Source organism: Galeopterus variegatus, unplaced genomic scaffold (genome assembly GCF_000696425.1).
Source record: "Galeopterus variegatus unplaced genomic scaffold, G_variegatus-3.0.2 Scaffold267, whole genome shotgun sequence".
Lineage (NCBI taxonomy): Eukaryota > Metazoa > Chordata > Mammalia > Dermoptera > Cynocephalidae > Galeopterus > Galeopterus variegatus.
In genome coordinates, this window is record NW_007726378.1 from 239,603 (window position 1) to 255,841 (window position 16,239).

The window sequence follows — 16,239 nt, forward strand, 5'->3', positions numbered from 1 at the left end:
TATATGCTATCAATGAATCACCAGAAAAAGAAATTAAGAAAGTGAGTCCACTTACAATAGCATCAAAAAGAATAAAATACTTGGAATAAATTTAACCAAGGAGATTAAAGACTTGTACACAGAAAACTATAAGACGCTGATGAAAGAAACAGAAGAAAACACAAAGAAATGGAAAGATATCTTGCATTCATGAATCAGAAAAATTAATATTGTTAAAATGCCCATACTACCCAAAGTGATCTACCGATTCAATGCAATCCCTATCAAAATTCCAAAGGCATTTTTCACAGGAAAAAAAAAAAAATCCTAAAATTCATATGAATCACAAAAGACCCCAAATAGCCAAAGTAGTTTTGAGAAAAAAGGACAAAGCTGGAGGCAACATTATTTCAAATTATACTACAAAGCTTTAGTAACCAAAACAGTATGGTACTGGCATAAAAACAGACACACAAATGGAACAGAAGAGAGACCAGAAATAAATCCTCACCTATACTGTTAACTAGTCTTTAACAAGGATGCCAAGAACACACAATAGGTAAAGGACAGTCTCTTCAATAAATGGTGCTGGGAAAACTGGACATCCACATACAAATGAATGAAATTGAACCCTTGTCTTACACCATAAATTAACTCAAAATGGATTAAAGACTTCAATGCCATTTATTTTGAGTAGAAAATAAGCAACTTCTTTAATAATACATCAAAATGTGGGATTTCTTTTATCTTGCTGCTCTTCCCTTGGGTGCTGCCGGGCATGGCTCCTTCAGTAACAGTCGGCCTCATTCTCCTCCAGGACATGCACTGTGGCCAGCATGTCCTTCAGGAGAGACTGGGGGCTCCTCTCCATGTGGTCACTGCTTTTGGCCAACATGCCCTGAAGGCCTTCCAGGTCTATTGACCCCAGGATGGCCAGCACTGCCTCGGGCTCCAGGTCCCCCAGGGGCTGGCCCTGCTCACCTGCCCGCCACCTCTGCAGGGTGGCCTCCATGGAGGCCGAGTCAGGGCTGCCCCCAGCTTCCTGTGGGTGGCTACATGGAGCAGTTTTGTCCCTCAGGAAGAGGAGGAGGTCACAGGACTTTTGGGCCACGGGTCGGTCACAGTCAAACAAGGCACGGAAGACAAACTCAAAGAGCCGCACCCGGCAGAGAGTCTGCAGCACCTCAGTGAGCAGGCCAGGCGGGGCTGCCTTTGGTAGGGCCACAGCGTAGGGACAGTGGGGGTCTGGCTGGCCCAGGATCTGGGCCAAGAATACCAGTGCCAGCTCCAGGCCCTGGGCCCGGACCTCCCAGTCCAGGTCCTGGCTCATCACCTGGAGCACTGTGGCCACAAACTGCTCAGTGTCATGGGCCACATCAGCATGACCATCCCTCAGCCACTCGGTGAAGACCTGCATGACAGCCCTCCGAGGGAAGCCCTCTGAGTCTTCAGAGAGGATGTGCAGGAACTCGGAGAGCAGGCCCTGGAGGACAGAGAGTGTGAGGAAGTTTGGTGGGGACTGGGGAAGGAGGTGCTCACCTGACAGGGACACAGGCACGACAGAAGGACTGGGCCCCCCAATCAGTCTCAAGCTAAATACTGTGCTGGCTCCTTCCAGCGACGTGCCCTTGAGCACACTGCCCTTCAATCCTCCACTGATCATCTGTCAAGTGGAGGTAACCACATCTAAGTCGCAGGAGTGCCAGAAGATTGAAGCTGCAGGATGCAAGTGCCACGCCCAACAGAGTCACGGGCTCTTCAGCAGTCACTCCTGCCAACACTGCCCACAGCTGCCCACAGCGGCAGCTGCTCATAGCCTACACAGCCAGCCATTCACCGACTGGGTGTCCAGACAGCTACAAACGGCTGCCTGCTGTGGGCTGCTGGCTGAGGAACACGCTGCCCCTACCTGCTGGGCCTCTGGATGCTCAGGGCTGGTGGGGGAGGCATGCAGGCCCCGGCTAGAGAGCTGCCCCACGGCGGTCACTGCACTTGCTCGGACGTAACCCTCAGGATCTTGGAGGAGCTGCCAGGCCAGTTTGGGCACCTCTGAACCGAGGAGGGCATGTCTGAAGTCGGCCTGCCCTGGGGGTCAAAGCAGCCACATGCAGTTGTGACCTGGGGCTAAACCCCACAGCCTTGACCCCTCGCTCCCCAGGGCAGCCCAGGTGGTCTGGTCTGGGTTCCTGGCAAGAGGTTACAACGCACCAAGGCTAGGTGGGCACTCCCACAGGTGGAACCCCCCTCCCCGCCAGGCACTCACCTCCCCAGTTTCTGCTCAGATGGGTCAGGAACTCGAGGGCGGAGTCCCTCACCTCCCAGCAGGGGCTGCACAAGCGTTTCTGCAGCACTGGAAACAGCTCTGGAGCCAGGGAGGGACAGATCGGAGTGGCCTGGGGTCACAGTCACCCCACCCACAAGGCTACTCAAGCCTCACCACCTGAGCCTTCCCGCCCAGCCCCCAGCTGCCTCCACCCCTGCAAGGAGCTGGGTTTACCGCGGAGGACCAGAACGGTGTGGCGGCTGAGGTCAGAGCAGCCGGCGGTCTTGGCTGAGCTCAGGAGCCACCGGAGCATGGCCTGGAAGGCCTTCTTCAGAACCTGGAGTGGGCAAAGCGGGGCAGCAGGGCTACAAGGGGTGAAGAGCAGGACATCTGCCTGCACAACCCCCCATCCACCTTCACCTGTGCTGCCGCTGCCCCAGGGACAGGATGGGGATGTAAGGAGAAGTGAGCACTGGGCTTCTTTTTTATAAAGCAGAAGCATCTGTAAGTGGTAGATCTAGCTTCCCAGACTTGAGAGAGAAAGGAGGAGGAGACAGCCCTTGTCAGGAGCCTCTACTTTTGGGATAATGGGATTTCTGTGTCAAGACATTATCCAGGGCACCTTTTCCTTAAAACCCTAAGAATCCTCCAGACCCTCCTCCAAATCTGTCTGCTGTCTGCTCAGTGGCACGTGGCCTTAAGTCTGTATCGACCAGAGTCTAACTCAGCCATGGAGCTATGGAATGGGTACATTTATTAGCAACGTTTATAAGAATTTGGACCCAAGCATAGCCCATCCTGGCTCCGATTCACTTCCTCATCAAGAACTCCCTGTAGGAAGACTGGACCCTGTCCCCGCTCTCCACACGCCAGCACGCTGCCTGCACTTAATCTTCACCAACACCAGGTCCTGGGTCCGGACCCCGCACACTGTCAGCAGCAACTCTGTGGACCCATTTAAAGGCCCCATTCTGCAAGGCCTACATGGGGGTGGGGGTCCCACCGCCTCTGCCTCCCTCCCCTCCTCACACCCCATCCCTGTACCGTTGGGCTGGAGTCAGGGCTCTTGAGGTATTCCAGGAGGACGGCAAACACCTGAGTCACCAATTCTTGGGGGCCTGAGACAGATGTAAATGGATGAACCATGTCCATGTCCCCCCACTCTCCTGGGACACTCCCCCGCAGGCCCTCCCCATTGCAGCGGGAAGGTGTAAATCCAAGCCCAGGAAAGCAGAGGCAGGTTCTGACTCACAGACCTCATCAGCTGGTGGCATGCCCCCCTCCCCCAGGAGGAAAGTGAGGGTTCAGGGCTCACCCAACGCCAAAGTCACACAAGAAGAAACATTCTCACTCACTTGTCCCCTGAGACAGCATCCCCAGGAAGTCGAGGGCTGCTCGCTGGACCCGGACACAGCCTGCCAGGGTCCCACAGAGGTGGTTCCCCATGCTGGATGCAGGGACTGCCGAGCCATCACAGAATCGCAATATTGTCACTGCAGCTCCAAGCAGGGGTGCCTGGGGCCAGGGCGAGGGGCGCTGGGGCTGAGGGACAGGAGGGGAGGATCAGTGGAGGCTGCAAGTTCCACTGCCAGTCTGGACACCACCACTGGTCTGGACGCGGGCCGGGCCACACCTACCAGCGGCTGCAGCTCCTCCAGGTGAGCCAGGGTCCGGCACAGGAGGCCCACGCAGGCTGACTTGGAGGACAAGAGTGTGTCCTCCATCATGGAGTCACCTGCAGCCCCATCCAGCAAGCCTGGAGGTCAAACCAGGAACAACTCCCTTACAGTGGGCACCTCAGCCTCGCTGGTGGTCACTAGCTCCCCACAGTCACTGCCCTATGGCAGAGGCCAGGACCCAGGTTCAGAGAAGTGGCTCGTCCAGGGATAGCCCATGGCCTGGCCATCTTCACTCTTACTGGGAAGCCTGGATAAGATCAAAGTGGGGGCAGCAAGCCAGATTCCCCCTGCCCACCCTCCTCCCCCACCTCAGGAACCCAGCCAGAGTCCCAGGCCCCACCCTCCCTACACCTGCCTCCCCTTTCCGAGCAGCGTACCTGGAAGTCCGGGGGCCTGAGCCATGGCTTTCAGGACACAGTCCAGGGGCTGGAGGAGGACCCCAAAGGCCTGGGCCCTCAGTTCCTGTGGGCTGGGGACACAGGGCACACGGTGAGCATCGCTCCCCCAGCCCTGGAGCAAGCTGGCTATATTCCGAACATCTCCAACAAGTCAGCAGCAAATCAGCCAGGACTGGGGATAGGGACATCCCCTGGAGAAACGGCTTCTCTTCGAGCCACCGGCTGGGGTACTCCACGGGACAGAGGGCAGGAGCGGAGAGAGGATAAGCCTGACCAAGGCCTGCAGAGGTCAGCCCTCACATCCTCAGGAGCAGCCACTGGAGGGGTTTCAGGGACGTGGGAACTGGGAAGGCCTGGTCACACCCACCCAGAGGGGAAGTGCTTGCTCAGGGCAGTGGGGACGACAGCTGTCCCCAAGTGTGTCTCATCCTCTGCTCAGTCGGGAGGTCCCTTCTTACATTTTGTAAGATGGAGCTGCCCTCACATTTGGGCCCTGAGGTGGGGGAGGCTATGCTAGCGCAGGGAGTTGCTTCCAGGGCCAAGTGCCTGGTCCTTCATTCCCGCTGTGGTCCACTCTCTCTCTCCTGAACATCTGGAGACCCTGGCATCCGGAGCCGGGCTCGCAGTGCACTCCCAGCCCCTCTGGCAAGTCTGGAGGCCACCTCCACCCTCCACGTGGGCTGACAGGACCAGCTCTCGCCCACCTGGGACCCTGGCACGCCTTCCTCATCCTTCCCGCCTCTCCAGCCCCTGCTCTGCAGTTTCACAGCCTCTAGATGCACCCTGTGGTGTGGACACCACGGAGCTTCAGGACCTTCCAGCTTAGGCCACCAGAGAGAGGGTCCAAGGGCAGCGAGAGTGTGGGTCCTGGGTACGGACTCATCCCACTCTAGGCTGAGTAGCTCTGCGAATCTGTTTTATCTCTGGGGATCCCACAAAGCTTGTGTTTGAAACAACTACTCTGTCACTAAAGAAAGAGCAGAAACTGTCTGCAGCACCACCTCACCATAATCATGCCGTGTCCGGTGACACCCCCACGTGGCGCCTCTGCTTGCTCTCGGTGTTGGGAGCTGCTGTCTGAGGTTCCCTGACACTGTGCACACAATCTCTCTGCCTGCCTCTGCTCCCAGCACCCCTCCTAGGCACCAAATGAACCCCAATCCATACCAGTGCTGGAGTTTCAGGATCCCTACAGCCAGAGGTCCTGCTTGTGTGGGGCTCAGGCAGCTCAGAGTCCGTGCCACTGTCTCCCACAAGCCGCAGTCTGAAGAACTGAACACAGGGGCACTGCAGAGGAGGACCCCAGAAAGAGAATTATTCCTCTGCTTCCCCAAAAGCCCATTCAATGCCAGGCTGGGACTGTCATGGCCCCTGGGCTGTAGGAGCCCAGCCTGAGACAGAAGGGCTTTGCCAGGGGTGAGGGATTCAGAGCCTATTCAGGTTTCTTTCACATTGGGTAGCTTTCTTGGGGGAGCTGTCTGTGTCTCTGACTGCCAATGAGATATACCCAGGAAAATAATTGCCCCCCCCCACCAGCTGCGTCTGGGGGCCTGACCGGACCACGCTGAGCAGGAGATCCACAAGCGAGTGTGCAGCTGGGATGGGGTCTCTCTCAAGCAGACAGGCCACAAGAGGATTGAGCCGTGTCCAGAGGGCTTCTGTCCAAGGGCTATGGCAGCGCCCAAATGTGGTGGTCAGGACATTCAGGGCCTGAGTGACCTGTGGGGTGGTTGCGGAGTGCAAGGACTCTTCAATGTGACCCACGATCTTCTGGGCACATGCGGGCCAGTCACCACCCACTGGACCGGAGTGCCCCTTGGCTCTACTGCACATTGACAAGGCCAGAATGTGCACCAGGAGCTGACTGGCAGCCGAGGCCACAAACAGGCTGGAATCTCCTTGCAGGGAGAAGATGGTGTCAATGGCACCTGAGGAGGGGACAAGGAAAGGACAGGAAAAAGGGGGTCAGCTGAAATAGGGTTTGGGGGAAGGCAGAGAACAGTTTTAATCTCAGGACTTCAGAGCCTCAGGGAAAGAGACTGAATGCTGCACACAGCAGAGAGTACCACTGAGCCCCAAACTCCCCTCTGCTCAAAAGCAAAAGCGGGGAACTGGGCCTGAAGATGCCAGACAGAGGGGCCACCACCTCCTGCCAGGGCTTCAAAGCCATGGAAGCTTTTGATTCTGAGTAGCTTCAAAGACTGCCTCCTCACGGCTGATCTGTAAGTGACTTGTTGAACCACCCCAGCTCCCAGGGTCTGACCTACAAGTCAAAAACACCAAGACCCCTACCAGTACCACATGTGTTCATTGCAACAACCCTGTGACATCATGACCACTTTTCAGAGATGAGAAGACCAGGCTCAGCAAGGTGCAGTGACTCCCCTGGGGTCAAACAGCATGGGGCATGCCAAGGCCCTGCGGGTGGGACGGGGCAGGGGCGTGCTCACCATGGTCAGCCAGGAAGTGCAGGGCGCTGGGGTGCTGTGCCAAGGAACACAGGCCCTGGATCCAGCCGCTGCGTACGGTGGGGACAGTCCAGGCTGCTCGGCTGAGGGGTCCTGCCTCCCCAAACAGTCCTGGCAGCAACTCCCCCTGCTGGGAAGCAAGGAAAGAGGTAGGGACCTGGGCAGGTTTCTGGGGATACGGGCAGATCAGAGAGGGGTTTTCTGTTTCAGGTCTGGTCAAGGCACTTTTGGGAGGCACTTTCACACCAACTACCAATACAGAAGAAAGAGCCCCTGGTAGCTGTTTCTGGAAGGTGGCAGATGGCTTCCAAATGCCGGTGAGTGGGGCCAAAGCTGCTTGTTCTGCCTTCTAGGAGTGAGAGCTTCAGGGGAAGGAAGAACTGGATTTTAAATAAAGTCTATCACTCCTGTTACAGTCCACTTGAGGACTCCTACCCCCAAAACGGCACCATCAGCTTCATCTTCAAAGGTCCACCCCTGACCGTGGCCTTCTGGGCTCAAGAACCCCCAGCGCTTCTGTAGTGGATTAAATGTCCCCCCTAAATTCAGTGAAGCTTGAATTGTGTCCCCCAAGTTTTATGTATTAAAAACTTGGCCCACACTGTTGACTGTTAAGAGGGTGGGGAATCCTTGAAAGGTGGAGCCTTGAAGAGGTGTTTGGATTGTAGAACCATGCAGTAGTCAATAGATTAAAAACAGTGGTCAGGGGCATGGTTCTGAGGGCTTTAAAAGAAGAGGAGAGTCTGTCTTCTCTCTCTCTGCTTCCACTATCTTGCAATGTGAGACCCCTGAGTCACTGTCACCACCACCACCAGATGGACTTTGGACTTCCCAGCCTCAGAAACTGTAAGCAATAAATTTCATTTTCTTTATAAATTACCCAGTTCTAAGTATTTTGTTATAAGCAATGGAAACGGACTAATACAGCTTCTCTGCAGCCTCTGGAACTTCTGAGCTGCATTTGCCATCTGCCAGGGCACCCGCCTTCCTTTTCCAGGTGTCACCCATTCCACTTTTAGAACTCCCGGACGCCCCTCCGCCCTCAGCATCAGCCACCTCTGTACCTGCTTATACTCTTTACCACCTAGCTCCTGACCCACCTCTCCCAGGAAGCTGAGCCTGAGTGGCAGTGACTGCAGCCAGCAGAATCCCCACCCCACCCCACACCCCAGCCCTGTTTAGGGATCTCCACAATCACAGGCCCTGTCATACCTCCTGTCCACGTGCATAAGATTCATGTTCACCTCTAGATTTCACAGGGCATGTGGAAAACCCCGATTCTGGCTCTTACTGCTGGAGACCCCCCCCCGGCATGATTACTCCCTGAGCCTTGCTTGCCTCAACTATAGGAATGGTGGTCAGGGCCTTGCCTTGGGCTCCCCGTGGTCAGCTGCTGCCTACCCCCAAGGGAAATAACCCTTCACTCATCACAGATTCCTGGAGAAGGGACCACAGGGGCCTCAGAGATTCTGCTTCTAAATCTACAGCAGCACAGGGCCCGCCTGACTTTCCCTCTCAGTACTTTTCTCTATATTAGACTCAGGCATGTCACCTGGCTCCCCTCCATGCAGCCACATCCATGCCTGGACCCCACTTCAGGACAGAGGTGCCCACTCCCATCTGAGGCTCACAACCTCAAAGTTATACCCCCTTCCTGGGCACAGCTCATGGCCAATGCAGGATGCAAAGGCTCAGCTCCCTTCCTCAAGCAGATTGTCTCATGTCCCTTACCCAGACGCTGTCCACTGAGGACAGGGCCAGTGATGAGCAGCAGGCTAATGAGACTACGAGAAGTATATGAAAGGGGCACGTGAAAAGGGAACTGGAGGCCAGCCCAGTGCTGCAGGCCTGTGTCCTTCATCCCTGCATGCAGGGACCAACTACCGGGGACCGGAGGACAGTCAGCAGCCTTTCAAGCCTCAAAGCCACAGTCGGCCTTGGGAAGGAGAAAGAAAAAGGAGGAGACGGAGAAGTACCCAGGAAGTTTCTCAGGAAATTAATGAGCTTGGGAAAAGCCATTTACTTGTGACTGAAAATTCACTTTTGGAAAAAAAGGTGGTGTAACAGATCACTGGAATACTCAGACTACATAAGATCTAGTGTGGATTCTGGGAATTCAGTTCTGGGGATTCTTTCCTTACCTAGAAAATAGAGATCGAGACTCCTGACCTGCCTATTGGCCAGGGCTCCTAAGATAACAGAAGAGTGATTTTACAAACTCACGTGCTTGATGAGCTGCAAAGTCCCATACGAGTGGAGGCATGATTATGTGTGAGGACAACAAGCACAGGTCGTGCCCTCAAATACATTTCACGGTAGCAAAGGTGCCCAGGAACATCTTGGAAAGACTCAGCAAGATGGCACTTGGCTGGGCTCCTAGAGTCTGCAGTTGCTGAATTAGGGGGCACCCATGAATGGCAGCATAGTGGTGCTGGGGGGAACATGTCCCTCCCCACTGCTGTCCAAGGGACTCTGGCACAAGGGATCAGAGGATATGGCTGTGCCTTCATGCAACCTGGAGGTCTGTGAGGTACCAAGAGAAGCTGTTGCCCTGGACTGGCAAGGGCCAGGCAAGCTCTCATCAAGCATCCCCTAACAAACCCAGCTGTGCCCATTTGGGGGTGGTCAAAGCTGTAAGACACACAGCTCTGGGGAGCTCTCCGAGTTCTCATGCCTTATTGCTATGTAGAAATTCTTGCCAGTTATTCATTCATTTACAGGACCGAGTGCCTGCAGACACAGGACCTGTGGTCTCACATAATCCTCATGACAACCCTATGAGACAGTTACAGTTCTTATCCCTGTTATAGGAAGAAACTGAGGCTCAGGAACTTGGGCAAGATCACACAGTGGGTCAGAGCTGAGTCAGGGCTGAGTCAGGGCCAGTTAGCTCAGTTGGTTAGAGCGTGTTGTTGCAACACGAGGGCCAGGGGGTTGGATCCCTGTACCAGCCAGCCACCAAAAAGAAAAAGTAGAGTCAATCCCAGTTCTGTCTTATTCCAAAAAAATTCACTCCTCAGCCTCAACATCATTCCTTTTCAAAGGGGGATTACACTTGGGAGTAACTGGCAATATTAGTCAAGACACCGGGACAAGTCAAGTTTCTGAGACTTGGGGATCTCAATGGCTACAAATGCTTTATGTATCTAAGGGATGAGAATGCTGCCCACCTCTCAGTGGGAAATGCAGGTGGGAGAACCCAGGCTTACCTGTAGATACTGGAAGCAGTTTTCTTGGGCTGCAAATATCCCTGCAAGGCGGAGTGAAAAGGAGAGGACCCTGGAACTCACGTCCTGGAGTTTCAGCACATGGGACAGCAGCTCAACTAGGCAGGGATTCTCCTGTAGCATCAGGAGACTGGACTCTGCAGAGACAGGCCCAGCCCAGGACAGTTGGAACCAGGGATACTAAGTGTGTCCCTAGAGAACTGTTCTTCTTCCAGCAATTCCCAGACCCGTCTCTGTCAAGGTGCTAGATTTAGTGGTCCAACTGGGAAAAAATATTTGCCACAAATACAACAAATGACTCCTAACTTTAATTCCATAAGTGGGGACAAACTAGAAAGCCAACATCTCAGCAACAAGTAAAGACATGGACAAGAAATACACATGGCCAACAACCCTAAACAAATGTTCTATCTCGCTGATTATGAAAAAGAAATGCAAATTAAAGCAAAAGACTGTTTTTAACCTCTCAAATGGACACAGTACTTTTTTCTTAAATGGAAAGTGCTCCATGTAAGGAAGTACACGGAATAGTCACTCTTTTCCAGACTCGGCAGCCTAGATTTCTATACCCAGCTAGGCTACTGATGGGAGGAAAAGCCATTTGGAGACAAGGGCTGGAGAGTTCCCCAGTGAGAAGCCCTCGTGGAAGAACTCCCAAAGAACATGTAAGAAGCTTTCAGTGAGCAGAGAGAGGAGGAAGGAGAAAGAAGAAATGAACCAATAATCATGTGGGCAAATCTAAAAAGCACTGGGTTCAAAGATTAAAAATAAATCATTGTTGAAGGGTTCTGAACAAGACAGAATTAAAATACTAGAAAACAACAACACAGGAGGTCGTGGTAGCCTGAGGTTAAAGTGCTCTGAGATCCTTAAGTTGTTTGGAGAGAGCACAGAGATTCTAATTAACCTCAGACTTTTAAAAAAATCCAGTTTGCATGTTAAAAATGTAAAAGTAACCACTAAAGAACATAACTGGAAATGTATGATTTCAAAACCAGAAGAAAAAGATTAAAAATTTTTTAAAAAGTTTTATCAATCTGATAGAGGGCAGAAAAAGAGGAGCAAAGACCAAAGATGGGAAATTAAAAAAATACAAAAGAATGTTTGAAAGTTCACATCTAATAGTAACCTCAACAAATGAAGCAGATTAAATCTATCTGTTAAAAGAAAGAGGTGCTTAGATTAAATTAAACAGTAAAAACTAGTGATGTATTGTTTATATAAGAAGCAAGAAGCATGACAACCAGAACGGTTGGAAGTAAGGGGAGAAAAAGATGCAGTAAGCATATTCTAATTTTAAAAAAGTTAGTGTAGGAACAGTAATATTAGACAAAAATGGTCTGTTAAGCAAAAAGCATTATTAGTGCAAAAGAAAGTTGCTATTCACTGATTAGAGACACATTCTAGGAAGACATAACAGTCCTAAGTTTGGGAGGACCTGACCTAACTTCAAAATATGAAAAGCAAAAAAAAAAAAAAAAGACAGCATTTTAAAGAAAAATTGTTGAATCCACAATCTTAGTGTGAGATTTTTACACACCTCTCAGAAACAATTAAGCAAACAAATTAGCAAGACCATAGCAGGTTTGAACAATGAAATGTTCTTTCATACTGAGAAAGTATGAAAACTATGTTCTTTCCATCACTTACATGTAAGCAGAACACTTAGAAAAATTGAGTAGAGGCTGGGAAGGAGGAGGGAATAGGGATTGATGGCTAATGGGTACCCAGTTTCTTTTGGGAGGAGGAAAACACTCTAAAATTAGATTGTGCTGATGGTTGCACAACCCTGTAAATTTACTAAAAACCACTGCACTGATACACTTGTGTGGGTAAATTACACAGCATGTAAATTATATCTCAATAAAGTAGCTTAAAAATACTTTTTAAAATTTGATTACAAGCTAGGCCACAACTGAAGATTTACAAACACCAAAAACCTCAATATCATATAGTGAAATCTAGAAAACATTTACAAAAAATTGTCTGTGGATGTTCTTGGAGGACATTATGTTAAATGAAATAAGCCATGCACAGAAAGACAAATACCACATGATCTCACTCATATGTGGAATCTGGGGGGAAAAAAAAGTTGGTATTTCAGAGGCAGAGAGTAGAACAGTAGCTACCAGACTGGGGAGAGAGGGCAAGGGTAAACAGGAAGAGGTCGGCCAACAGGTACAAAATTGTGATTAGATAGGAGGAATAAGTTCTGCTGCTCAATTGCACGGTAGGGGGATTATGGTTAACAGTTAGGTTGTGTATATGACATAATGGCCTTTGAATGCTTTCACCACGAAGAAATGATAAATGCATGAGGTGACTGATACATTAACTACCCTGATCCAATCATTTATACAACATACACATGTATCAAAACAGCAGACTGTACCCCATAAATATGTACAATTACAATGTGTCAATTAAAATAAATAAATTTTTTTAAATAATAAAATAAAATATATTGCCTGTGAACTGTGCCTCAATAAGCCTGAACAGCTATCAAAGAATCAAAATACAGATTATATTTTCTAATTTCAATTAAGTAAATTAGAAATCAATAATAATAAATAATAAAAAGTGGGAAAAAACGTATTTTATTTATTTTTATTTATTTATTTTTTTTTTTTTTAAAGATGACTAGTAAGGGGATCTTAACCCTTGACTTGGTATTGTCAGCACCACGCTCTCCCAAGTGAGCCACAGGCCGGCCCCAAAAAACATATTTTAAAACTAAAGGATATTCTTTTAAATAATTTGTGGGTGAAGAAAAAATTATAATGAAAAGCATGAAGTATTTGGAACTAAATTACAACAAAAGTACCGCATAGTAAAACTTGGAGGATGCAGCTAAAGGGATACTTTTGGATAAATGTGTAGCTTAAATACATATATTAAAAAAAAAAAATCTAGATATTCAACTCAAAAGAGAATAAAGAACAGGGTAAACCAAAAGAAGGAAGTACTGTAATGAAGAGCAGAAATTAATGACACGGAATCTATCCGAAGGCAATTATCAGCCATGAGAGCAGACATTTACACGCAAGAATATTTATGTACAAGGAAAACCATTATTGCTCTATCTGTAATAATGAAACATTAGAAACACGAATATCTAACAACACTGAAGTGATTAAATAAATTATGGTCCATTCATATATCAAATAACATGTAGTCAATAAAATTAATGTGTTCCATGTGAAAAGCACTCACTCTAATGGAAAGAGAGAAAAAGCAAGACAGTACATTGTATTTATGGTATGACCTCATTTTTATGAAAAAAAGTATACAGCCCAGGATGTGTTATTTTAAAAAAGGCTAAATGGTTAAAAAAAAAAAAAAAAAAAAGTGAAAATGTTGATGGTGGTTTAATTTTCCTCTTTACTCCTTTGTGTTTTCAAGTTTTCAAAAATATGTACTACTTTCATAATCAGAAAGAAAGCTAATTTCTTAAAACAAACAAGGTGCAATGAAAACAACAACAAAATAAGTTTGTCCACGCCCTCTGCAACCACCTGGCATGAACTGAACAACAGGAATTGGCTAAGGATTTCAAGCTGAAACTCTCCCGATTATTCCCTCAGGCTTCAGCTTTACTTGTCCAGTCAGCCACAGAGAATCTTTAGGAAGTGAAGGAAATATATCAGATGGACAGTCCCTGCCCTTCCTCCAGGGCGGGGCCTGGGCGCCTTGCCCCATGCTCTACAAGCATCCTCTGGCCCCTGGCAAACAGTAAACAGCAGCACTGGCACCCTTACCTGCTTCAGTTACCGTTTTAAACCAGTCCAGCAGCTTCTCCAGACAGGTGTCATCCACCACAGGTTGCCTGGGATCTGCCAGAACGGCACAGAGAGCCGGGAGTAGCCGAGAGCACTCGGGGTCCATGATGAGGCCCCGGGTTCCTGCAAAGGAAATGTAAGGGCCAGACCTCAGTGCCTGGGTCCAGACCCCACTTGCCCTAGTCACAGGCGGTCTGTGATGCCCTGTCAGGCCTGGGGAGAGGCTCTGGAACTTTCACCTCAGACCAGAGTTCTGAGATGCCCCGGAAGGATGCAAAGCCTCAGTCGGGGTAGGGCCCAGGTGGTCAAAAGCAGGCAGGACCCTGAGTCCTGGTGGCCAGCCTGGAAAGGAGAGATGAAAGTCTGGCCTAAACCACAAGGGCCTTCGGAGCTCAGAGCCCGTTAACCCTGGACTTTGGTGGGGTGTGGGGAATTGCACAGTGCTGACCTAAACTGCAGGTAGGCCAGAGTCAGGGGCGTCTGTGGGTTCTGGGGTCAGCCATGTGTGCGGGGGAATGTCTATCCATGCACCCTGTCCCAGGGTCGGTCCCAGCTGGAAAGCGTCTATCTGTCCCTCCTAGAGCCAGTGGTGGCTGCATTTGACAATCCAGCAGCCAGCAGCCAGCAGTAGGGTGCGGAGAAAGTAAGGCTGTCCGTGGGTCCGGCCCTCCCAGTACCTGGATGTACATGTATGTGCCCGGCCTGGCAGACGACCAGGGGTGTCTGTCGGACAGGTGTCAGTACTTCAGTCTCGGCTGGGGCATCCGCCTATTAATCTCCAGGGAGGCTACGTCCAGGTGAGGGAAGCCGTCCTCCCAATTCGTTGTCAGTTTTGGCTCCGAGGCCAGCCCCCGCGCGCCTGCCGGCACTCCACCGCGGGCGCCAGGCCCGAGGGTCCACAGGGGGCACGCCCCATCCAGGGCTGCTCCCCGGTCCGCCCACCCCCTTGGCTCGAGCTCGGAACCCGATCGTGACCCCAGACCACCGCCCGTACCACGCGCCTCACCAGCTCGGTTCCGTCGGTCTGCCTCAAGCCCCGCCCCACCGCCGAAGGCTCCGCCCCCGGACTGTGCCACCTGCCCGGGTCCAAAGGGGAACAGCGGACGGGACGGCCGAAATGGGGAGCCGTGATGGCTACCCTGAAGGCCGCTCTGGGAGCCTAGAGGACCCAGACTTGGGGGAAGGAGCTCAAGCTGAGAGATATTGGGGACAGGCCAGCGCCAAACCCATCTCTCCGACATATCACCCCCACCAGGAGGCTTAGTGGTATGTACCCAAGCATCAGGCGGGCAGAGCGTCGCGGGGGCGGGGATCTTGGAGGAAGGGGCGGGGCTGTGTTCTGAAGGGGCGGGGCCTCGTGTCTGGCCGGCGGGAGAGAGGGACGCATTTGTCGAAAGGGTGCGTCTGAGTCAATGAGCCAGTCTGTCGTCACTTGGCCTCAGAGTCTCAAAACTGGCTCCTCTGCTGTGTGTCACAGGATCTCAAAGCCAAGGGATGTTTATCGTGTTCCAGAGCGTTGGTTTTACAGCAAGATGTTGGGGCAAACACCAGATATATATTAGGAAATAGAATGCAGAATTCCTATGGATATTAAAATAAAAATGAAACTTTAAAAACATTGACTTTGATGGAGGAGCCACTTTGGACAACTGCCTTCCCGGACTCTTGCGCCTTTCCACTCTCTTGGAACTATTTGAGTGAAAAGGTTTGAAATGCACTTATCTTCTCTGAACTTGAATTCCTCATTGTGAAGTGGGATACTAATAGTATACTAATAGTCACCTGATCGAGTAGTTGTGGGAAAAATAAAACTTCTTACAATAGCACTGTGCTAAGTGCTTTGTTTAATATAAACTCGTGATGCGACAGCAACTCTAAGAGGGTGAGTACTATTAACATCCTCTCAGATGAGGAAACTAAGGCACAAAGAAGCTAACTCCTAAGGTCTCACAGCTAGTAGGTCGGCACAGCTTGAATTTGAACCCAGGCATTCTGGTCCAGATATGAATATTACACAGGATCGCAATTCCTTATCTGAAATTTTGGGGATAAGCATTTTTCAGAATTCAAAACTTTTCAGATTGTAGAAATGTTACATGGTACATATTATGGATTGAATTGGCTCCCCCCAAAAGTTTAATGTGTTGGAGGCTTGGTTGCCACTGTGACAGTGTGAAAAGGATGAGAAGTCCTACTATGGTAATTGAAAGGTGGGGCCTTGAAGAGGTGATTAGATTGTAGGACCATGACATAATGAATGTATTAATAATGGTGGTCAGGGGTGTGGTCCTGAGGGTTTTAAAAGAGCACATGAGAGTCTCTCTCTGCTCCGTGTTTTCTGCCATGCAAGACCCCTGCATTGCTGTAAAGCCATCACCAAAGAAAACCCTCACCAGATATGTTCCCTGGACTTTAGACTTCCCAGCCTCTGAAACTGTAAGCAATA

General features: G+C 50.4%; 1 protein-coding gene across 1 annotated transcript; it reads right to left on the minus strand.

Moving 5' to 3' along the window:
* Positions 1 to 644: 644 nt before the first annotated feature.
* BRAT1 (BRCA1-associated ATM activator 1) lies at positions 645 to 13,924 on the minus strand. The gene is made up of 13 exons (XM_008566735.1): positions 13,773 to 13,924; positions 9,997 to 10,151; positions 6,770 to 6,917; positions 5,875 to 6,247; positions 5,487 to 5,606; positions 4,299 to 4,390; positions 3,880 to 3,998; positions 3,598 to 3,784; positions 3,287 to 3,360; positions 2,477 to 2,579; positions 2,243 to 2,341; positions 1,889 to 2,064; positions 645 to 1,462 (listed from the first exon to the last, which is right to left on the minus strand). Exons 1-13 carry the CDS (start codon positions 13,897 to 13,899, stop codon positions 767 to 769), a joined length of 2,469 nt encoding a protein of 822 aa, XP_008564957.1. The 5' UTR covers positions 13,900 to 13,924; the 3' UTR covers positions 645 to 766.
* Positions 13,925 to 16,239: the final 2,315 nt, after the last annotated feature.

Excerpts from the sequence above, each read along its gene's own strand:
- BRAT1 (XM_008566735.1), bottom strand. The coding sequence starts at position 13,899 with ATGGACCCCGAGTGCTCTCGGCTACTCCCGGCTCTCTGTGCCGTTCTG. Across the intron at positions 6,918-9,996 it reads ACTGCTTCCAGTATCTACAG|CAGGGGGAGTTGCTGCCAGG; the intron begins GTAAGCCTGGGT and ends CTTGCTTCCCAG. Across the intron at positions 2,580-3,286 it reads GCCCTGACTCCAGCCCAACG|GTTCTGAAGAAGGCCTTCCA; the intron begins GTACAGGGATGG and ends TGCCCACTCCAG.